The sequence below is a fragment of the Mixophyes fleayi genome, chromosome 9, assembly GCF_038048845.1.
Source record: "Mixophyes fleayi isolate aMixFle1 chromosome 9, aMixFle1.hap1, whole genome shotgun sequence".
NCBI classification, from domain to species: Eukaryota; Metazoa; Chordata; class Amphibia; order Anura; family Limnodynastidae; genus Mixophyes; species Mixophyes fleayi.
The window spans coordinates 92,665,945-92,691,530 of record NC_134410.1 but is presented as its reverse complement, the minus strand read 5'-3'; the positions used below and the strand labels follow the sequence as shown (position 1 = coordinate 92,691,530).

The following is a 25,586-nucleotide window of genomic DNA, read 5'->3' as shown; positions in this document are numbered from 1 at the left end:
GATCGGACATGGCCTGAAAAAGATTGCAAGCATTGTGGAGTGCCAAGCCATCATAGAGGGCTGCACTGCTGAATTTGAAAACACACGAAATTTCAGGAAGCTATATGAGGCGAGATGGGACGAGTTGATCTCTTCGGCTGCCTTGAAAACTCTTAAGAAGTCCAAGTGGAACATGCCTCAGCTCTTACCTTTCACGGAAGATGTGAAAAAGATGCACTTGTACCTCGATGAGAAGCAGCAAGCCTACCGAAGTGGGCTATCCACTGAGCCTACTGTTAACTACTGGGCACTACTTGCAAAAGTCACCCTGGCACAGGTGATCTTGTTCAATCGAAGAAGGGAAGGGAAGGTTTCAAAAATGTTTCTGACTACCTTCTCCTCAACAGATACCTTGGATCTCCACGAAGATGTGTCCCAAGTGCTTTCCGAGGTTGAGAGGAAGCTCTGCCGGCACTTCACTCGAAATCCAATGAAAACAAGGAAGAAAAGCACCCATCTTGCTGACACCAGCCATGCAAGCTGAAATGGAACTTCTCGCAAAAAAGCATGACAAATTTGGAGTGGATAGCCAAAATGTCTTGTTCGCCAGACCAGCTGCCTTGTCACACTTCAAAGGCTCTGATTAGATACAACTGTTTGCCTGAGAGTGTGGGGCCAAGCATCCCCAAATGCTGTCTTCCACAAAGCTTCGAAAGCACATTGCGACTCTCTCAAATGTCCTCAACCTAAACGACACAGAACTGGATCAGTTGGCAGACTTCCTTGGAATGACATCAGGGTACACCAGCAGTATTACCGCCTCCCAGAAGGTACCCTCTAACTCGCCAAGATCAGCAAACTGTTAATGGCTCTCGAGAGTGGCAGACTGGCTGAATTCAACGGCAAGAATTTGGACGAGATGCAAATTGTTTCGGACGGTAAGTGGAAAATCTGGTGTCTGATGTATGCTTTTGACTTTTACCTCTGTCATTTACATATCTGTTTCTTTTCAGAACCGATCCAACTACAGAGCGGTATGTCGGATTTGAGCAATCCCCATGACAGAAGGACAAGTGGCCAAGCGTTTAGTTGAAACTTCTACGTCAGAAGAGAGGTGGTCTATGGACCTGGCAACACGGGACCATTGCCCAGCCATGGCTTCCTCAGGTAGGTGTAGCACACAGTTTTGTTAGGCAGAAGAACTTTGCCTTCTCTATATTTTGTAGAGCCATAATGGACCACTCTACTTCCTTTCAGGTTGCAAAGAAGTGCAGAGAAAATCCTGGGACAGAGAGGAGGTCCAGGCTGTGGAGAAATACCTGATGCGGTTTATACGGACATGCCAGTGCCCGGAAAGCGAGACTGTGTTGCGTGCCTCATGGCTGATCCATCCCTAATGAAAGATTGGAACTGGTCGGGGGTGAAATTCTACATAAAGAACCGCATAATAGCTTTAAAGAGGGAGCAAACTTGTTGAAATGATGAAAAGTGGTTGAACAGGGCTGTAGCCTCCATGGCTAGGTGTTGGTGTAAGCGGGCATGTGGATGTACTCAGACAGTCAAAATACATGACACTTTCCCCATCTTGCAGTCCGTGTCAGTACTTTATGCATAGTCAAAGTGTAAATTTCATGTGGTAACTTTGGTGACAAACCGCTCTTACACATAGCCCTATGATTGTTCTGTCGACAGAGCATTAGGAAAGGGGTGTCCCTATACGCCATGTTCCAGACATGGGTCCTCACGATGCAATCAAATTCAGAAACTAACATGTCTGGGGCTTTAGTATGCAAATGCATTATCAGGAGGTGAACATGTGGGCAGATTAAAAAAAGGTTGAATTTATGTAACAGTGAGAGTGGCCTACAAGTAATAATATTGTGTGTGTGCGTGTGGCAGGGACTGATGTGAACGATTAAATATTCTATCTGTAAAATGTACAGCAGACATTCATAAACTAATAATACATGTAATTCATGTAAAAACCTAAATAAAATAAAACACTTTTTTAATGTTTTATCATTAAGGTCTATATTATTTTTTTTCTGTGCGTTCTTTTGTGATTTTATGTTCTGCATGGGTATTGGAAGTAACCTGCACTGTCTTGTCTAGTGCATTAGAGCAGACCCGTATTCATCACCACAGGTATCTTTAGATCCACTCCTTTTTGAATATGGACGTACATATACCCAATTTACATGTATTTTAAAAACAAACACACATTACAAACGCGCATTGCACTCAGTATGTGTCTCTCAATGAATCAGGTCCTTTATTTAACAAACTGGTGTGAAAAAATATTGTTGCACCTACACTTCTCCAAATTTCTGAATACAATCAATAATACCAAATTAGATGGAGGAGCTACCTTCAATTCAAGTATTCAACTACCACATGTTCCCACCCCCCTTGCCTCCAAACTATTTTAGTGATTAGTGTACAACCGTTGGTCTCTCTTTCTCTCCTCTCACTCCATTCTGGTGGTGCATGTCAATATGTAAAAAGGGATTTTCTCAAAATGTAACACACCAATTTGTAGGGACAAAGGTTCCATCCGGCATAGAAACTTCCCTTTAGGAATCAGACTTCCATCAATAACGGTAATGACCACAGGTGTAGCTACTGGACAGGTGGGCAGAGACAAAGATTTGACCACCAAGGAGGAAATAAAGTTCCCAGCTGCCCCAGAGTCCAATAGTGCTGATGACAGTTTGGAAGCAAATGGTCCATGGAGAATTACAGGCGTGGCACAAATAAAGGATGAATGAATACTAAGAGAGGATTTAAACGTTCCTAACCTGACTCCCTGATCACAAGTTAGGGTTTGACATTTTCCTGCTGTTTGGAATAAGAAGCAAGAAGATGCCCAGGTTCACCACAGTAAATACATAATTTCTTTGAGATTCTTCTCTGTCTCTCCTTAGGAGACAGTTTGTCTTGACTAACTTTCATCGACTCGTCAGAGGAACTTGGAGACAAGGGACGAGACGAAGGTTTGTTGACAGCCCGTCGTGGAGATTCTCTGTCAGATGCTCTTTCTCGATAATGATATCCACCTTGTGACATAATGAGATAAGAGCATCAAGTGTAGAGGGTAACTCCTGGGGTGGCATTACATCTTTGATTCGTTCAGCGAGGCCTTGCCAGAAGGTGGCCACTAAGGCCTCATTGTTCCATTGAAGTTCCAATGACAAAGTTCTGAATTGGATCACATATTGGATAAGAGTTTTGGAACCCTGACGCAGTCTGAGAAGACTAGAGGCGGCCGAAGAGACACGGCATGGTTCATAAAAAATTTTCCTGAATGCGGCCGTGAACGGCAGCAACATCTTCCAGAAGCCAAACTTGCCTTTACAAGCCAGCGCCGCTTTAAATTTTAGCTGTCAACTCGCCGATTTCCGGCGAGTTGAAAAAAACGGACTTTAATAGATTTACCCCCAAGAATCTGTTTTCTCCATTAGATCCAAAGATAGTGGGAGCAACAGACAGGCAGATAGCAAGACATGATTTATTTATTTATTTATTAGATCCTAGCTTGTGCTGTCGCAGCATCCGCTCTGACAAACTCACAGCCAGATGGAGCAATAGATAGGCAGATAGCAACACATGTTCTATTTACCCATTAGGTTTATTGCTCATTGTTAGCCTGTACCAGTGTTTGCTTATCTATGACCTAACTTGCATATTTATTTAGCATATCACTTTAGCCTTGCTACAGCTTTATGTAGCAAAAGATAGGCAGATAGTAAAACAGGATTCATTTATCTATTAGGTGTATGGGCTCATTGCTAGCCAGTATCAGTGATTGTTCATCTGAGATTTGATTTGCATATATTTAGCAAATCTTCCAAGTCTTGCTATAGTGTATTCCCTATATTTAATTAACTATATGGTTTTGGTTCATCCGGCAGATTTTAAAGCACACATTTGTTTTTAAGGTTTATTTATTTTTTATATTTCGCTGTAACCAACAGCTAATAAAGGTTAAGTTTTATGTATGAGTTTCAACAATCTCTCTAAAACAATATCAATATTCAGAGCATTAGTGCATCCTTTATATTCTTTTTGTTCAATTCTAATAATAAACCCACCAGAAATCAGAAGCTGCCTACTTGATATCCTTATTTCTGCTTACAACACACAAATAAACCATACCACTTAAGCTCACTGCCTAGATTATATTCTTGACTTCCATTTATTCCCCACATCCAATCCAAATTCTGTTACACAAACCTAAGTAATATTTCCAGAATATGCACATATCTCAGACAAGATAATACAAAATCTTTAATTCATGCACTCATCATCACCTGCAATGACTCTTGCAGCTCCCTTCTCACCAGTCTTCCCTAACCAGATTTGCATCTCTACAATTTATTTTGAATGCAGCTGATAGACTAGTTTTCCTTGCAAAATGGTCTTCTACTGCTGCTTCGCTCTGTCACTCCCTACATTTGGTGCCTATATTTTACTGAATTAAATGCATGCATCTCTTACCATGTCTCAAAATATCTCCCAACTTGACCCCTCCACTCTGCCCAAGATCTGAGTCTCACTTTCCCACTCATTCCCGGTTGCAGGACTTATTTTGTGCTGTACCCACTCTGTAAAGTTCCCTCTCTCACACAAAATGACTTACCCCAAAACTCCAAACCTTCAAACATTAATAAATTCCCAAGACCTGTTCTTAAGCTCCCTAGGAATAATTCCACTTTGCACAGTACATTCAAATTTACATTTATTGTAATAATCATCTTCATCATCATCATCATCATCATTTATCTATATAGTGCCACTAATTCCACAGCGCTGTACAGAGAACTCACTCACATCAGTTCCTGCCTCATTGGGGCTTACAGTCTAAATTCCCTAACACACACACACACATACACAGACACACAGACTAGGGTCAATTTGTTAGCAGCCAATTAACCTACCAGTATGTTTTTGGAGTGTGGGAGGAAACCGGAGCACCCGGAGGAAACCCACGCAAATACGGGGAGAACATACAAACTCCTCACAGATAAGGCCATGGTCGGGAATCAAACTGACCCCAGTACTGTAAGGCAGAAGTGCTAACCACTTAGTCACTGTGATGCCCATAATAATCATTAATAAACCCTCTAAACCCTGATTGGATCACATAGACTCACTAAGCACTTTTTTTTTCTTTTGCTATTTGGCAGAACCACTTTGCAATAAGTGGCATTTAAATCAATTTATCAAATTCTTGTTTTCCTATATATTGTAAGCTTGCGAGCAGAACCCACTTACTGATTTGTCTGTATGTTAATACCCAGTGTTGTTTTATTACTGTGTTGGTTCCCAATTGAAAAGCACCAATCTATTCTATATTTTACTTAATTTATTTTTCTTCGCAAAAAGATATTTATTTCTATCTTGTCTTCTCCCTCTTTTCCCTCTCACACTCCCTCTCCCTCTCATCATTCTCTTTTCATTGTTTTTTTTTCTTGCTGCTCTTTCCTCCACTGACCTCCACTTATCTACCTATTAATGTATTTGATGGGCTACCTAGCATTACTATAGGATTATATGATATTTCTTTATCATTGTTCTTTAAGTATTCAACTCAAATTATTGTTTTATTTATTCTTGCACTAAGAAATAAAAAAACTATCAAAAAAATAAATTATATGATAGTGCATTCACAATATAGAAATGCATGAAATTATATGTTATTATTTCATTGATAACTGCAATTTCGTACATATCCCTGTGGCTAAGACCCTGCTTCCAGAAGTTATCTTAATTCCTGCTTCAAATTGCTCACATATCCTTCAATAAACTTGGCCCCAATTGTTTATTTCACTGTCTGCCCCTTTGAAATGATATTGATGGAATAGTGATGGAATTTGATAAATTCCATCGCTGTAATTCCCTTACATCTTAATCTTTCAGTTCTCTATCTCTGGCAATACATGTATTTTACTTACACATCCAGCATTTTGTACATACCCAAATCCTATGTCTATCTAATCCCATTTCCATATATTGGGCCTGATTCATTAAGGAAAGTAAAGCAAAAAATGAGTAAGTTTTCTCCTAGACAAAACCATGTTACAATGCAAGGGGTGCAAATGAGTTTATTATTTTGCACATAAGATAAATACTGGCTGATTTTTCATGTGGCACACAAATACTTGATAACTTTATTTGTACACTGAAATTTAAAGTTGATCTAGGACATGCTCTACCCCCTAACTATAAATCTGTCATTACATTTTAAATTTACCTCACCCTCCAATGCAACATGGTTTCACCCAGGTACAAAGTTACTGATTTTCTTTTGCTTTCCTTTCCTTTCCTTATATTGTTGCATCCTTCCTTCAATCACAAACACACACACACACACACACACACACACACACGCACACACACACACACACACACACACACAATATTATTACTTGTAGGCCACTCTCACTGCTCCATGAATTCACCCTTTTTTTAATCTGCCCACATATTCACCTCCTGATAATGCATTAGCATACTAATGCGCCAGCCATGTCAATTTCTAAAAAATTTTGAATTTTTCGCAAAGTACGTGGATAATGCACAATGCCAATGCCCCCATGTAATTTACTACTCACATTAAACCTTTTTATTTTGTAGTCATAACCACTTACCTGCTCTCTTACTCTCCTTTCCTCATAGCGATGACGTTCATTGTTTGATTTGCTTGTCCTCTCATTCAGCTTTTTCTGCTGTTGAGGGCCCCGGCCAAAGAATACATAGTTAACAAAGGCATATTCCAATAGAGCCAGGAACACAAACACGAAGCATCCCATAAGATACACATCAATAGCTTTAACATATGGAATTTTAGGTAAAGTTTCTCTCAGGTGGGTGTTTATAGTTGTCATCGTGAGTACAGTAGTCACTCCTGAAATACAAAAGAATTAACAATTAACTCATCTTACTAAATAAAATTCTTTTTATAAAATTTCCTGGGACTCAAAATACACTATTTTGTACTATTTCAAATCTATGGCATGTGTTGTCTGAACATCCTCTTCCCATATCTACAATGTGTTACCTTACAGTACATACCCAGTGCGACTCTTGCTGCAGATGCATCATAATTAATCCAGAAGGAAACCCAAGACAGGATGGTGATCAATATGGATGGCATGTAGGTCTGAAGAATGAAGTATCCAATATTTCTCTTAATTCGGAAACTCAATGACAGGCGTGGGTAAGAACCTGGAAAAATAGGACAGGTAAAAGAACTTCTGTCTGTGAGGACTAAGAGGTATATTTTCTTTATATCCTATACCTTTTCTCTGGATAGAATGTTGGGCAATACTTGTCATATGCTTTATAAAATGGCACTGACCTTCACCTATAGTTCATAAAAATGATAAACAATAATGAACTATCATGGGTAACATAACAATATGCAATATAATATGGATGTGTATGTGTATTTAAAAAATATTAAATGTATGTCAATACACCTGGCCTGTCTCTGTGCAGACTAATGAGGCCAATTCTTAAGAACAAAAAGACTGATGTTAAAATCAAAAACTGATGCACCTATATTTCTAATACAGTGTATGGGTTTGCAGAGCAATATGTGTTTGTAGAAATGCAGAAATCTGCATGGAAAAGAGGGAAGTAGTTGAGCGGAGGTCAGCCTACTTTGTGGAACAGGGCAAACTTGTGAATTCAATTTGCAAAGCGAGAGTATGAAGATGAGAGTGGTGGAGTGGTCGCAGAAAGGGGTGCAGGGCCACTTTCACTGAGCAGAGGGACTTGAATTTGGTATCAGATCAGGGGGTAAATGTATCAAGCTGAGAGTTTTCCAGCGGGTTTGAAAAACCAATCAGATTCTAGCTATCATTTATTTAGTACATTCTACAAAATGATAGCTAGAATCTGATCGGTTGCTATAGGCAACATCTCCACTTTTCAAACACGCCGAAAAACTCTCAGCTTGATACATTTACCCCCAGGCTGGTGTTTGTGAGTCTCATGATATTTTTAATGGGAAACACTGCACTTCTGCAGAAAGGTGCATTTCTAATCACACTCTGAATCATGTAATATAACATTTCTCACGTGCAAAAGTCCCACATGCATTAAAGACAGTACTCATGTCCCCTGACTCCAATGTTTAGTCTAAGCTGTAAATAACACTAAACCAAGCAATCTACAAGAAAAATATTACGTTTAATTTGAGGGTTAAAAGGATAGGAGGTTGAACTGCGTCTCTCTTCAGATTTTTTCACTTCTCCACAACCCTAGGGGTTCTTCCAACCACAGGAAGTAGATGTGCTCCTTAAAATGTTTTGGGCGAACCATATCGAAGCACTAATTCAAAACCAATGTAATATATGGGATCCACAAAGAGCACTTTGCAATTAGGAGAAATTCAATAACATAATCTTGAACGCTCAAACCCCAATAGAGATGTATCAAAGTAGACAGTAAATTGCGATATGCTAAACAAGCTTAAGAATTCCTGTTGCAAACCTGCGCAAGGGTACCACTCCTTGTATAATTAAACTAAACAGATACAATGTAAGGTGCGCCAGGGGAACAAGCAAAAATTATTAATAAATATAAAAAAATATATAAAAAAAGAAAAATGGCGGTCCTCGTCTTAGATAAGAGTTAAAAAATGTTTTTATTTTAACCAAATATTTAAAATAATCAATTTTTTGGGCATAAATACAACAAATATGGGAAAAAATAACTGTAGATCTCAGAATAAATACAAACAGATTTATATATAAAACGCTCACCTCATATGGGGATCTATATGTGGATGATAGTATGCGTGTCTAATATAAGCAGAATCTAACTCAGATTATGAATGTCTATCAAAGGAATCTTCAATGCAGAGACTGACACAAATTTAAAAACAGCCCAAAAAATTAGCAAAAAATAAAACAAAGTGTATGGCCAGTACATTTTGTAAATAATAATGTGAAGTCCTGAATATGAGTATCAGATCTAGGAAAGAGGTAAAGGAACTGCGCTCTATTCCAATGACGCAAGAGCAGCACACAACAGTGGTCTCTTTCCCTTACATACAAGATTCAATCAAAAGTCAGGCACTCATTGACTACCAGATGTAATAAATAATATGATGAATTCAGACTCATGCTTAACAAACACAATCTTAACTGAGTGTAAAGAAATGTTAAGAGAAATGTCTGAATTGATTTATACAAATAAATTTCTGAAAACCCACTGGGGATCTGAGTAGGCTAGCGAGCCAGCTTGTTTCTTTTGCGTGTCCTCGTATCTGAATAGAGGCAATGCGTCAGCATTGCGTTGTTGGATCTAACAGGTTTTGGATTTCATAAGTACCACCCTCCCCAGAGATCCAGTGCCATTGCTCACACAGTAACAGGGGTAGCAGTGTTCTTGTCACTCTCCAGTCTCCAGTGCCATTGCTCAGTGTCATTGCTCATACAGAAACGGTAGGGGTAGCAGTGTTCTTGTCACTTGACAAAAATTGACAGGAAATGATTGGAAATTAATATTATGTATATATATATATATATATATATATATATATATATATATATATATATGCAGAAAATAGAGAAGGCACTCACCATTTAAAACAAATAGATTATTCTTGAGCAGACAAAACAAGCATAGACATTGTCTATGCTTTTTTTGTCTGCTGTTCAATGAAAATCTGTCTTGAAAAAGGTCTGGATGTAAGACCAAAACGTTGACTATAACATAAAGTAACTGGATTGAAAATAAAGAATAATCAATCCGTTTTAAATGGTGAGTGCACTCTCTATTTTTTGAATATGTACTAGCTACTATGGAAATAGAAGCTATTGTGGAGCACCCCAAAGAGGATCTATTTGAAGATGTGAGTGCAGTCTTTTCCAATAATTTTATATATATATATAAATATATATATATATATATATATATATATATATACATATACAGTATGCATATATATATATATATATATATATACATACATATATACATATAAACATATATATATATATATATATATACACATATATATACACACACATATATATATACATATATATAAATATATTTACATATATATATATATATATATATATACACACATATATATATATACATACATACATATATATATATATATATACATATATATATTTATGCACACACACACATATATATATATATATATATATACACACATATATCATCATCATTTATTTATATAGCGCTACTGATTCCGCAGCGCTGTACAGAGAACTCATTCACATCAGTCCCTGCCCCATTGGAGCTTACAGACTAAATTCACTAACATACACACACACACACACATGCACACAGACTAGGGTCAATTTTGATAGCGGCCAATTAATCTACCAGTATGTTTTTGGAGTGTGGGAGGAAACCGGAGCACCCGGAGGAAACCCATGCAAATACGGGGAGAACTTACAATCTCCACACAGATAAGGCCATGGTCGGGAATTGAACTATATATATATATACATACTGCTTTTTACTGTTTATTGTTATGCCATTTTTGTTCCTAAATACCCTTGACTTTTAGAAAGGTTTGTTTGGAACATTTACAAAATTATAACAACACTCTGCATTGCACCATGCCTTGCCCAACCTGGGGGAACCCTTATGAATGTGCCAGATATTATGTTCAACATTATAGCTCTGTGTGTGACATTTCACAATATTGGGGTTCCATGGTTGGAAGATGCCAAGGTTGTTGGCCAGGAGGAAGATGATGTCAATGCTGGTTATCCAGAGTCACAAGGTATATGTGATTTCAAGCAATTTTTTATTTTCTTTTTGGGTTTACTTAACATGTAATGCTTACAATAAATGGACAAAAAAACAATGTAAACATTTTTTTGTTCAAAATAGTGCATTTTGTTGAACAAACAGGCAAAATAGTAACGCACACAAGCAATAGTGATACACAAAATATAATTTTGATCTGTGCAGTCCCCTTGATCTAATGTTCTGAGTGCTGGTGCATCAACAAATAGGTGACGGAGCAGGCATAGAATCAGATGGTACAGATTCTGGCTCTTCCTGCTCAGGCTCCCCAGACGCAGCAGATGCCTCAGGGGCTGGTATCACTCCACTCTGTTTATCCAAATATCTAATTATTGCGACAGACATTTTTAAAATGTATAATTAATTTCCTTTAGGTGCTCACTTTCAATTTTGCATATTGCTGCTGTTTGCATGTATGTGGCTAAAATTTTGTTGTGTGAGGGTCATAAGTTTACTCTCTGGAAATAGAGCTGTAGTTGTTGGGCTTTCCGGAAGCATCTATGGATCATCCTCATGGTCACGGGGGTCCTCGGAACAGGGTTCATCTTCATCCTCACTGGGATCTTCACCATGTACAGCTCACATAACGGAAACAACAAAATAAATTGCAGTCGTTTGTTTTAGTCTATACCATGGATTTATATTGCTTATAAACATTCTAATCTGATTTGTCCAACATTGAGCATTATATATGTAGATTAGTTAATAGTAAACTTCATTACACAGATTAGTAATTTCACACGTGAAATGTTTTCTTTTTTTATGTGTGTAGATGTGGGGTCATTCACAGAAAAACAAAAGGACTAAATGGATTGACAATATGCATAAAGTGCAAACTTAATTTCTTTGACTTTATGGTAATTTTATATATACATCCATTTTATTTTTAATTAGTTATTTTCCAAGGGATCACCACACAAAATACATAGCTAACTTGACAACAGAGCCTGATTATTTAATAGGCTGACTCAGCTGCTGTCTAGGGCACTAGGCTTTAGGAGGTGGTCGTGCAAAATTGTCTTGACCCTTTAAAGAAGCCAAGTGGAATTGCTGAAACACAGGAACATAATCATTGTTGGTGGGAGTGTCAAGATAATTTTGTCACATCATTAAACTAATTAAACTAGTCAATGCATGTATGATATGATATTTTCTGAAGGCGATTATTGCGTGGTTTGCAGAGGACTCTCACAGGTACCCTGCACCAGCAGGCCAATGCTGTGCACTCCAAAGAGCAGAGGTCCAAGGATGCCATCAGACAGCACCGCTTGCATGTTTGAGGATATCTCTGATTTTGGCCTTAAGGTGCAAGTTAAAGTCCTGTAACCCGTGTGAAATGTCCAAGCTTTAGAATGTTGCTATGTATAGTCCCAAAAATTTACTAAATACTGGTGCAGGCGTACATATAGATATCTATCTCTATATTTTTTCTAAACGTTACACAATAATGACAGAATGTTACACAGCCATAAACATAATGAAATAAATGAAATAGGTCACAAAGGAATTATAAATAGATTGTGTACATGTTTTGTGTTTTATTTCACATGCCTTGCACAACATTTATCTGTTCGACAATATTGCAAGGAGATGAACATTTTAAAATGTATTCTGAGCATAGCATATTTGAAATACATTTAAGCTCACTTACCTCTTTATCACCTCACTCATAGATCTGTGAATAAGAGTCACAGCATCAAACTTCTCGGTTATAGCCTTCCAGATGCTTCACAGGGGGGATAGCTGCCAAGTAGTGTGGTGCAGCATATCCACCACAATTTGCACCAGTAGCTCAACCTCTTGGTAGCCGAAGTTGAGCTGCTGATGTTTAATTCCTGGGTCCTCTTCCTCAGAATGGGACATGATTCAAATTGTAAAAAAGTGATATGCAGCAGAATACCAAATGTCTGCAGAAGAATATTCTCCCACTATTTCTTGTGTGTGAGCAGCCATAATTGTGATGGCATGGCCTACTATTATGAGGTTTTAACAGGAACTTCATTATAAACAAGTGAAGGTTGTATCTGCCATTTTAGATATGATCTTGAAGGAAACTGCAACTTACATACCTACACCCACATGTGTCCTGCGAATTTGTGGTCTGCTAGCTTCTCCAGGATGAAGCTGAAGGCCCTGACTAAGCTCAAGGACCATTTTTTACTGCCTGCTGCACAGTTCATCCACAATCCAGCCTATAGACCTGCAAAATTGTGTATATTTTCAGCAAGTGTTTTACTGCACAGCTTCAGCTTCACTGGAGTGAATTCTGTAGGAAACAGACGCAGCTCCTGGTGGAAATCAGAAGGCACATTGCCAGGTGTAAGTTCACTATGAAAAATAAATAGAAACGATTAGAGTTTTATCTGGACCATGTAGTTATATCCCAATGTAGAAGATAAGGTATTATATATAGAAATGTGACTTGTAATACACTTCATACTACAAAGTACAACACCTGATGTAGAGGTGTTTTTAGATGCACAATGGTGGATGGTGGAAAAATGTTATATACACTATATGGACAAAATTATTAGACACTTGACCATTACACCAACAGGGACTGTAATGACACTGTATTCAAATACATATACTTTAATATGGAGTTGGACTCCTTTTTGCAGTATTAACAGCTTCCTCTCTTCTTGGAAGGCTTTCCACAAGATGTTGGAGTGTTTCTGTGGGATTTTTGGCCCATTCATTCTGTAGAGTATTTATGAGGTCAGACACATAATGTTGGACGAGAAGGCCTGGCTCACAATCTCCGTTCCAGTTCATCCCAAAGGTGTTCGATGGGATTGAGGTTAGGGCTCTGTGCGGGCCAGTCAAGTACTTCCACAACAAACTGAAACCATGTTTTTGTAGTCTTTGCTATGGGCACTGGGGCACAGTCATGTTGGAATAGAAAAGGGCCTTCCCCAAACTGTTGTCACAAAGTTGGAAGCACAGCGTTGTCCAAAATGACTTGGCAAGCTGAAGCATTAAGATTGCCCTTCATTGAAGATAAGTAGCCTAGCCCCAAACCCTGAAAAACAGCCACATAACATTATCCCTCCTCCACCAAACTTCACAGCTGACATAACTTAGTCAGGCAGGCAACATTCTCCCAGCATCAGTCAAACCCAGACTCACACATCTGACTGCCAAACAGAGAAGTGTAATTCATTACTTCACAGAACACGTTTCCGCTGCTCCAAAGTCCAGTGTTGGTGTATTTTACACCACTCCATCGGACGCTTGGCATTGGTCTTATTGATGTGAAGCTTGCATGCAGTTGCTCGGCCAAGGAAACCCATTATATATATGGCCTAGTGGTTAGCACTTCTGCCTCACAGCACTGGGGTCATGAGTTTGATTCCCGACCATGGCCTTATCTGTGTGGAGTTTGTATGTTCTCCTTGTGATTGCGTGGGTTTCCTCCGGATGCTCTGGTTTCCTCCCACACTCCAAAAACATACTGGTAGGTTAATTGGCTGCTATCAAAAGTGACCTTAATCTCTCCCTCTCTGTCTGTCTGTGTCTGTGTGAGTGTGTGTCTATATTAGGGAATTTAGACTGTAAGCTCCAATGGGGCAGGGACTTATGTGAATGAGTTCTCTGTACAGCGCTGCGGAATTAGTGGCACTATATAAATAAATGATGATGATGATGATGATGATTACATTAAGCTCCCGCCACACAGTTTTTGTGCTTACATTAATGCCATTGGAAGTTTGGAACTCTTCAGCTATGGAATCAGCAGAGCATTGGCAACTTTTGCGCACCATGTACCTTAGCAGTCCCCACTCTGTGATTTTACGTGGTCTTCCGCTTTCATGACTGTTGTTCTTAAACGCTTCCAATTTCTAATAATATCACTTACAGTTGACTGTGGAATATAAAGCAAGGATGAAATTTCAAGAACCGTCGTATTGCTAAGGTGGCATCCTACCACAGAACCACAATTGAAGTCACTGAGCTCTTCAGAATGACCCATTTTGTATCACAAATGTTTGCAAATGGAGACTGCATGGCTAGGTATTTGATTTTATACACCTCCGGCAACGGATATGACTGAAACACCTTAATTCAATAATTAACGGGTTTGGCCAAACACCTTTGTCCATATAGTGTGTGTGTATAATATATATATATATATATATATATATATATATATATATATATATATATATATATATTTATATATATTTTTTTTTTCTTTTTTTTTTTCTTTCATATTTATACTTTAATACTCATATGTTTCTTTAAACAGAACTCCATCATCTCCACCACCAACAGTAGATGAGGGAGGAGGACAGTCAGGAGGCTCATGACAATGGCCATGATGAGGCCCAAGGGGAGGTCCTAACATAAGTATCTTGAGTAAATAGTCTAGTAGTATAATTTTGTGTGTTGCTTCTGCAAAAAAATATAGGCCTAAACAATAAATATTTTGCGCATTCTCTTTTTGGCCTAGGATTAGGCTATTATACAGGTGTATTACTTAGCCTAATAAGCGTTTGCCCTTAAATAGAGCAAACCCCCCCACAATACATTTATATGTGCCTCCAAAATGCACATCCAAATGCTTTGGCTAGTACTGTGTTTAGGATAATTTATATTAATGTAGCATTTCTGAACTCTGCAGAGCTAAAAATGTGAGACCAAACAACACCCATAGAGCAAAGATATGTTTCCAACATGTAATAATGTTTTGATGATTTCAATGTTTTGATGATATCTTTTTTCCCCAAGGTGCAAAAGCAAGAAAAAAAGGAATACAAAAAAAAAATATATATATATAGATTTAATTTAAAAAATATTTATAATTTAGTTTGAAGTAAGATTTTTTTAATTCTTTTTTTTCCACCTGTTTTTTTGTAAAAAATAAGTTTGAAGTTGTAAAAAATATTTGTGTGTTTTATTCTTAAAAAGCCAATGTTTAATAATGAGACATACTTGATAGTAAAGAATGTAATAAAGGGATTATTGTTGCATGGAAACTAGAGATGCTCACTGACCCACGTATTTTGGTTTTGGTTTTGGTTTTGGATCTGGATTACTGTCGTGTTTTGGTTTTGGTTTTGCCAAACCGCCATTGCATGTTTTGGTTTTGCTTGGTTTTGTTTTGCTATTTTGTTCAAACATCACTGATAATGGGCATAAAAGAACCAAATTTAGTGCTCCACCTGTTTCTTTGATAAGTAATGTAGTTGTAAAGCTAATAAATTATCAAAAAAACAGTTTATTCCTGGTAGGCCTTCATTAATTCTACACACAAACCAGATTGTCTTCCTCGCCATCTATGCATATTGGCAATGCAGCCATTGTCTTTGGATGTATATTACACCCTACACTTATAGTTAAATATATAAAGAAATGGACAAAGGCAGTTTAGTTTCTATATAGAGACTATAGGCCCCCCTCCACTTGTATAAAATACCAAAAAATTCAGGCGTTATAGACTGTACAATATTAATTAAAAGGGACAAAGGCAGTTTGGTTTCTGTCTCTATAGGCCCCCCTCCACTTGTGGAAAATACTCAAAAATTCAGCCGTTATAGACTGTACAATAATAATAGAAATGGACAAAGGCAGTTTGGGGTCACTCTGTGTATGACACCCTACCCTTAAGGAGAAATTGCCCAAACAGCAGCCTTTCAAGACAGTACGTGATATGGAAATGCCCCAAGTCTCTTTCCTCTTTGGGGGTAGATTGCACCCTACACTTAAATATAAAGTTTTAAAAAGATGTTATCGTCATCTTCAGCTTCATCCTCACCCTCATCAGTGTGTATGTCATCATCACAGACTATCAATTCATCGCCGCTTGAATCCGCCATTAGAGAACAGTCAGTGCTTGGATGTCTTGGATGGTGAAGGCCTTCCTCGTGGAAGATGTAGTTCATTTTTATAAACATCATTTTCTCCACATTTTTGGGAAGTAACCGGTGACTAAGTTCCCTGCTGTGCTGAACACTCGTTCAGAGTACACACTGGAGGGTGGGCAGCTTAAGTATTGCAAAGCAAGTTTGTACATGGGTTTCCAAATGGCCTGCTTTTCTTCCCAGTAAGAAAAGGTACTGTCTGACACTTCCATATCAATTACCTCTTGAAAGTAATCCTCCACCATCCTTTGCATGTTAATACTCATATTGGATGGAGTTATGGGCAAGGTCACACATTTTTTTGAAAAATCCTTCAAACCAGCCCAGATGTTAAACTGTTCTGGTCCGCCCTCTGCGTCCTCCCTGCTTTTTTTTGGAAAATTTAATATTTTACGAGCAGCAGCTGCTTGAGAAACTGAAGGAGGACATGTCGTCAAGCCAAGGCCTAGTTCAGCGGACAACTTGCTGAGCAATAGCTCCTTGCAAAAGTTCACATCTCGTTCATTTTGAAGCAAAGACTTAATGTAGGTCTTAAACCTTGGATCAAGCACAGTGGCCAAAAGGTACTGATCCGAGCTCAAGATCTTAATAACTCGAGAATCATTATGAAGCAAATTAAGTACTTGATCGACAAGGCCAACATACTTTGCGTAATTGCTTGCTTTCATCTCCTCCCTTAGTTTCTCAAGCTGCTTTTCCAATAGTCTAATTAAAGTAATGACTTGGCTCAAACTAGCAGAATCTGCACTCACCTCACACGTCACAACTTCAAATGGTTTCAGCACCTTGCACAGCACTAAAAGGATTCCCTACTGTGCAAGAGTGAAATACATGACCCCTCCTTTCCCAATGTCATGGCTTGTGCAATACGCTTGGATGGCTTTGTGCTGTTCCTCCATCCTCTGCAGCATGTATAGGGTGGAATTCCACCTAGTTACCACCTCCTGCTTAAGTTGGTGGCAGGGCAAATTAAAATGCTCTTGGTGCTGCTGCAATCTCCTACATGCTGTGGGCGAATCCCTGAAATCTTACGGGCCAACACTAACATGGCAGCCATGGCGTCTGTGATTCGCTTGGCGACTGGGTGACTGCTGTCATATTTGCTTCCCCTAGCAAATGATTGTTTCACAGTTAATTGTTGAAATGTAGGACTGCACTTTTTCATGGCCTTCCTCTGGGCTGACGATTCACCCCCAGCAGCAGCAACAGCAGCAGCAGCAGTGGGACTAATGCTTTCTTCAGAGGAATCAATAATAGTGCAGGAGTCATCCAGCCTTAATAAGTGGGATGCAGGGCTAACTGTAAGCGCTACTGAGGATATTGATGAATGATGGTGTGGTGAGTGTATTTTGTAGCCGTCGGGATGTCGGTGACCGAAGGGTCCTAGCTGATGATGGAGTGCTTGTAATTTTTTTGGAAGGACTTTCAGCTTTTCCCAACACTTTGCCATAAACTCTCGTCAAATGGCGTAACATAGAAAAGGTTCCAAGATGGTTAAGGTCCCTCCCTCGACTGACTGTGGCTTGACATACACTACAAATGGCTATACAGTTGTTGTCTGGATTGGGGTAGAAATAATTCCACACATAAGAAGTGGATTTTTTGTTTTATGGCCAGGCATGACAATGGCCTTTTTCTTGTCACGTGCCAGAACTGCTGCCACTGGTGTAGGACTGACACAAACAACCTCATCATCATCAACATCCTCATTAGCGCCCTCATCGCCTACACAAATCTCCCCCTCATCCTCTTCTATTTCCAAAGTGGCATCCTCAATTTGTGCATCACCGGCTACACTCGGGCTGTTCAGGCACACATCAGCAGAACTGCTGAAAGGGTCCCTCTTTATGGGTACACTAACAGAATGCTCACGATTAGACATCCCACTGTTGGATAGACTCTCCACAGGGATTGGTTTCATTTGTGATTCAGAGCAAACATTATCCTTTACTGCCTTACTGTTATCTTGCAGCTCGGCTTTGACGCGTAACAGTACTTGTGCACCATTTGTAGGCTCGGTAAAATTTTTTGATCTGCCACTAATAGACAAAGGTGAAGGCCTCGTTCTCTCTTTGCCACTCCGTGTGTAGAATGGCATGTTGGCAATTTTTTTTTTATCGGCACTTAACTTTTCCTCAGTTACACTTCTTTTTCGATTCAACATGGTAAAAAAAAAATTGGTGTGTTTTTTTGCCTGATTTCAAAAGACTGTGTAGTTTGACATCGCCTTTCCCAGATGACGTACTGGGAACACTACCATCAGAACTGGTGACAGAACCTGGTTGCTCATTCTGCTCATATGTGGACTGCTTTGAATCCGTTATGAGGCCAAAGCACTTGTAGTGCTACAAATGTTTTTAGACTGCTGAAAAATAGTACTTTTGACAGCCAGAAATATTAATGCAAAAGAATGTGGGACACCCCAAAAGCACTTGGGAGTGCTAAATCTTAATTTTTGAGACTGCTGACAAACTGGACTTTTGACAGCCAGAAACATTAATGCAAAAGAATGGGGGACACCCCAAAAGCACTTGGAGTTCTAAATGTAATTTTTTTAGACTGCTGACACACAGGACTTTTGACAGCCAGAAATAATAATGCAAAAGAATAGGGGACACTTGGAGTGCCAAATATTGAAAAAAAAAAAGACTCCTCTATCCTCCTCTCTTCTCTATCATTTGTTATCAGAATTGTTATCAAAATTGGATGAAGAATAAGGTATATTCTCTGGCCTTGCTCTAATCTGCCTGTGACTACACCCTGCTCTGTCCCTCTGTCAAATGGCGATGGGTTGCTGTGGAGACGGGTATTTATGGATTTCAACTATCGCGAGACCCGAGCAACGAGATCCAACGACGTCACAATGACGTTCGGCCTCGATTTGGATTCCGAGCGGGCGGGAGAGTACCGAGCCTGCTCAGCTCGGTACTCGGATAGGCAAAGTTCGGGTGGGTTCGGTTCTCAGGGAACTGAGCCTGCCCATCTCTAATATATATGTATATATATATATATATATATATATATATATACACACATATATATATATATATATATATATATATATATATATATATATACATATACACACATATATATATACTAGAGATGGTCACTGACCCCCGTGTTTTGTTTTGTATTCGGTTTTGGATCTGGATTACCTTCGTATTTTGGTTTTGGGTTTTTTTTGTTTGGTTTTGTTTTGCTATTTTTGAAAAAAAAAAAAAAAAAATTGGTCTAAAATAACCTAATTTAGTGCTTCACCAGTTTCTTAGATAAGTGAGGTAATTCTAAAGCTAATAAATTATAAAAAAAACAGTTTAATCCCTGGTAGGCCGTCCTTAATGCGAACACTTGTCTGCAAATTATACAGTCAAACCTGGTTGTCTACCTCCTCCATCTTTGATTATTGGCAATGTAGCCATCGTCTTTGGGTGCATATTACACCCTACACTTGTAGTTGAATATTAAAAAAGCAGCCTGCACAGACTGTGGAGCTAGAAAGTAAAATTAAATGGACAACGGTACTTTGGTGGCTATCTATGCCCCCCCCCGCCCTCCACTTGTAGTTGAATATAAAAAAAGCAGCCTGCACAGACCGTGGAGCTAGAAAGTAAAATTAAATGGACCACAGTACTTTGGTGGCTATCTAATCGTCGTCCCCCCCGCCCTGCACTTGTAGTTGAATATAAAAAAAGCAGCCTGCATAGACTGTAGAACTAGAAATTCGAATATACAAAGAAATGGACAAAGGAAGTTTGGTATCTGTCTGCATCAGATCCCCTCTTCACTAGGAATAAAATAGAAAACTATTCAGCCGTTATATAATCTAGAATATAAATAGAAATTGAGAAAGGCAATTTGGTATCTGTCTGCATCATAATCATCAACATCCTCATTAGCGCCCTCATCACCTCCATAAATCTTCCCCTCATCCTCTTCTATTTCCAAAGTGGCATCCTCAATTTGTGTATCACCGGCTACATTCGGGCTGTTCCGGTACACATCAGCAGAACTGCTGAAAGGGCCCTTCTTTATGGGTACGCTAACAGAATGCTCACGATTAGACATACCACTGTTGGATGGACTCTCCACAGGGATCGGTGTCATTTCTGATTCAGAGCAAAAATTATCCTCCAATGCCTTACTGTTATCTTGCAGCTCGGCTTTGACGCGTAACAGTAGTTGTGCACCACTTGTAGGCTCGGTAACATTTTTGGATCTGCCACTAATAGCCAAAGGTGAAGGCCTCATTCTCTCTTTGTCACTGCGTGTGTAGAATGGCATGTTGGCAATTTTTTTTTTTTTATCGGCACTTAACTTTTGCTCAGTAACACTTCTTTTTCGCTTCAACACAGTACATTTGTTTTGGGTTTTTGTTTTTTGCACTGATTTGGAAACACTCTGTTGTTTGACATCGCCTTGGCCAGATGACGTACTGGGAACACTAACATCAGGACTGGTGACAGAACCTGGTTGCTCATTCTGATCATATGTGGACTGCTTTGAATCCATTCTGAGCGCAAAGCACTTGTAGTGGTAAAAATTATTTGGTAAGATGCTGCTGACAGATATGACTTTTGACAGCCAGAAATATTTATGCACAATTAGGGGGGACACCCCAAAAGCACTGGGAAGCGCTAAAAATTAGTTGGTAGATACTGCTGACAGATATGACTTTTGACAGCCAGAAATATTTATGCACAACAATGGGGGGACACCCCAAAAGCACTGGGGAGTGCTAAAAATTAGTTGGTAGATACTGCTGACAGATATGACTTTTGACAGCCAGAAATATTTATGCACAATTTTGGGGGACACCCCAAAAGCACTAAGGAGTGCTAAAAATTAGCTGGTAGATACTGCTGACAGATTTGACTTTTGACAGCCAGAAATATTTATGCACAATTTTGGGGGACACCCCAAAAGCACTAAGGAGTGCTAAAAATTAGCTGGTAGATACTGCTGACAGATATGACTTTTGACAGCCAGAAATTTTTATGCACAATTATGGGGGACACCCCAAAAGCACTGGGGAGTGCTAAAAATTAGTTGGTAGATACTGCTGACAGATTTGACTTTTAACAGCTAGAAGTATTTATGCACAATTATGGGGGACACCCCAAAAGCACTAAGGAGTGCCAAATATTAAAAAAAAAAAATAAACCTCTATCCTCCTCTCTTCTCTAGCGATTTTTTTTAGAGCAATTGCAAGAAGAATATTGGATTCTCTGTCCCTGCTCTAATCAACCTCTGACTACACCCTGCTCTCTCCCTCTGTCAAATGGCGATGGATTGCTGTGGAGGCGTGTATTTATAATGTTGAAGTATCGCGAGAACCGAGCCCCGAGATCCGACAACGTCACGATGACGTTCGGCCTAGATTTGGATTTGGAGCGGGTGGGAGAGTACCGATACTTATTTAGTTGTATGCAAAAATGCCCCCTCTGCATCCAGACACACTGCCCCCTCTGCATCCAGACAAATTGCCCCTCTGCATCCAGACACACTGCCCTCTCTCACACTGCCCCCTCTGCCCTCTGTCACGCTGTCCCCCCTCCTCTGCTCTCTGTCACGGTGTCCCCGCTCCTCTGCCCTCTCTCACGATGTCCCCCTCCTCTGCCATCTCTTACGATGTCCCCCCCTCGTCTGCACTGTCTAGCTGTCCCCCTCCTCTGCACTGTCACGCTGTCCCCCTCCTCTGCCCTCTGTCACGCTGTCACCCCCTCTGCCCTCTGTCACGCTGTGTCCCCCTCCACTGCCCCTCTCACGCTGTGTCCCCCTCCACTTCCCCTCTCACGCTGTGTCCCCCTCCACTGCCCCTCTCACGCTGTGTCCCCCTCCACTGCCCCTCTCACGCTGTGTCCCCCTCCACTGCCCCTCTCACGCTGTGTCCCCCTCCACTGCCCCTCTCACGCTGTATCCCCCTCCACTGCCCCTCTCACACTGTATCCCCCTCCACTGCCCCTCTCACGCTGTGTCCCCCTCCACTGCCCCACTCACACTGTCCTCCTCCTCTGCCCCTGTCCCCCTCCACTCCTCTCATGATGTCCCCCTCCTCTGCCCCACTGTCACTCTCCTCTGCCCGCTGTCACCCTCCTCTGCCCTGCTGTCACTCTCCTGCCCCTCTGTCTGCCCGCTGTCACACTCCTGCCCCGCTGTCTGCCTGCCTGCTGTCACACTCCTGCCCCTCTGTCTGCCCGCTGTCAGACTCCTGCCCCGCTGTCACACTCCTGCCTCTCTGTCTGCCCGCTGTCACACTCCTGCCCCTCTGTCTGCCCGCTGTCACACTCCTGCCCCTCTGTCTGCCCGCTGTCACACTCCTGCCCCTCTGTCTGCTCGCTGTCACACTCCTGCCCCTCTGTCTGCTCCGCTGTCTGCCCGCTGTCACACTCCCGCCCCTCTGTCTGCTCCGCTGTCTGCCCGCTGTCACACTCCTGCCCCTCTGTCTGCCCGCTGTCACACTCCTGCCCCTCTGTCTGCCCCGCTGTCACACTCCTGCCCCTGTCTGCCCGCTGTCACACTCCTGCCCCTCTGTCTGCCCCGCTGTCTGCCCGCTGTCACACTCCTGCCCCTGTCTGCCTGCTGTCACACTTCTGCCCCTCTGTCTGCCCCACTGTCACACTCCTGCCCCTCTGTCTGCCCGCTGTCACACTCCTGCCCCTCTGTCTGCTCCGCTGTCTGCCCGCTGTCACACTCCTGCCCCTTTATCTGCTCCGCTGTCTGCCCGCTGTCACACTCCTGCTCCTCTGTCTGCCCGCTGTCACACTCCTGCCTCTCTGTCTGCCCGCTGTCACACTCCTGCCCCTATGTCTGCCCCGATGTCGCACTCCCTCTCACTCCTCTGCCGCGAGCCAGCCATAGGAAAAAAACCAAAGAGCACATAAACTTACCAATCAGCGCGGCGCCGGGACCCAGCAGACTCCTCTCTCCGGCAGCTGTCACTGACGTCAGTGACACTGACTTCGATATTAAGTGACATATACCATGTCCTCAGGTACAACAGGAACCTCCCACAGTCTTCCGCACAGGACTAACTAATGGTATGGTAATCCAAATATACCCAGGATAAATAGAAAGAGCCTCTACGCGTTTCGTTCTCAACAGGACTTCCTCAGGAGGTGATAAGTGTGGCCTAAACCAGGGATGTATATATAGCGATGCGCATCGCCATTTTGCGCATGCGCATTGCACTAAACGGACTGCGCATGCGCGACCCATCGGTCTTACTGCGCATGCGTGGCTACGGTACTGTCGCGATTCTCTGATCACAGGCAGTCCCCTATTCAATTGTTAGTGATGAGATGTAAGGGATATAGTACTGGGATGTGAGAGATATAGTAACTCTCAATAATTGTGATAAAATAGCGGTGGCCATCTTGGTAAAGGAGTTCTAATGAATCAGCCTTTTTGTCGGCCATTTTGGTGCAGGTGATACAATAAAGTATGGCGGTGGCCATCTTGGTAAGGGAAGAACAAATAAATGGCTCCAGAAAACGGCCATCTTAGTGCAGGTGCTAAAGTGCTATAAGTGCTAGTGCTTCAGATGATAGTAATAAATAACCGGGATCTGTAGATCCAATATAAGTGAACATACTCTCTAGTATAAACAGATACAAATATACATTACATATATAAAATAAAGGTAACTAATAATAAATAATATAGTGTATAATGCAAGTGAGTAGAGTAACCATACATCTGTAAATATACTTACCTCTGAAGAAGCGGCGGGACGCCGAGAAACGCGTTAGGAGTGTTACATATTGCAAATTTCACCAGGTGCTGGCCAGCCCAAACCAATAGTTGTTTTTGGATCCTTTCCGGGACCATACTTACGTGGATTGCTGTTTCCATTTTCATCGGAGTTACCAGAATATTTTCATGATGGGAGCTTGAGATCCACAGATGAGCATAGCAAAGCTAAATATCCATTTTTCAGTTCTACAGTGCTTACCGCATTTGTGTTTGAACCTTGGACTTTGCCTAAGTCAGCGAATATTGCCATTGCCGACTAAATATCTAATCAACTAAATATCGGCAGTAGAAGATATAAGCAATTATTCCTGCTTTTTGGGGCGCATAACATTTTTAGTGGATTCTCCTATAATCATGATGCAACTAACAGCCTTGTCTGTTAGCGTAAACTGATACACTATCCTTCTATCATCTGGACTGATATCGGGGTCCATTGTACCTCATTGGTGGAATTGATTCAGAATAACTATTTGTTGTGCACCATTCCATTCCCGGATTCAGCTCATTAAGATTATAATCTCAATATTCACTATCAAACTGAGATTGGATATACAACGGCTATAAGTTAATTTAGCGTCATATGGTACCATATGCTAATCAATTTGGCCACATCTTGTTATAACCATTGGTCAGTTTTACTATATATTTAGCTTTTTGTCCAATGTGTCAATAGCTTATTTAGCTAATTGCTTATCTCATATTTTATTTGTACATGCTAATAAAAATTGTAATTTTATGTACTTGGTGCTTTGCGCTCCTCTCTTTGTTGGCAAGTTTTATCTGTAAATATATCCTGATCAATTGCAATTATATGATATACCATTAATAAAATACATATACATATAATAGTTTAAAACAATACGTGGCAGGGGGGGCCTCAGTTATGTATAGAACAATTTACAACAACACTCATGAATAATTCTAGAATATTAGTAGAAATAAAAATCATAAAAAAATCATAAAAAAGGTGCAATCTCATAGTCTTCATTAAAACCAGCGGGGGCCAAAGTGCCTAATTGAAAGATCCAGAACATCTCACGTCTAGATAATTTTGTCTGGATATCGCCCCCTCTTGGACCTAATCGAACATTTTGAATTCCTTTGAACATAAGGGAACTAGGGTCTGAATTATGTGTGCTGAGAAAGTGTTTAGATGCTGAATGTGATTCTATTTGATTTTTTATA

General features: G+C 40.4%; 1 protein-coding gene across 1 annotated transcript in view; it reads right to left on the bottom strand.

Moving 5' to 3' along the window:
* The window catches only part of LOC142100834 (gamma-aminobutyric acid receptor subunit beta-4-like), a 586,661-nt gene that overhangs the window by 9,880 nt on the left and 551,195 nt on the right, over nucleotides 1-25,586 (bottom strand). Inside the window, exons 7-8 of the mRNA XM_075184680.1 lie at nucleotides 7,051-7,203; nucleotides 6,627-6,883 (exon numbers count right to left, since the gene is read on the bottom strand). Of these exons, the coding sequence (XP_075040781.1) occupies nucleotides 6,627-6,883; nucleotides 7,051-7,203 (410 nt within the window). The remainder of the gene's footprint in view (nucleotides 1-6,626; nucleotides 6,884-7,050; nucleotides 7,204-25,586) is intronic.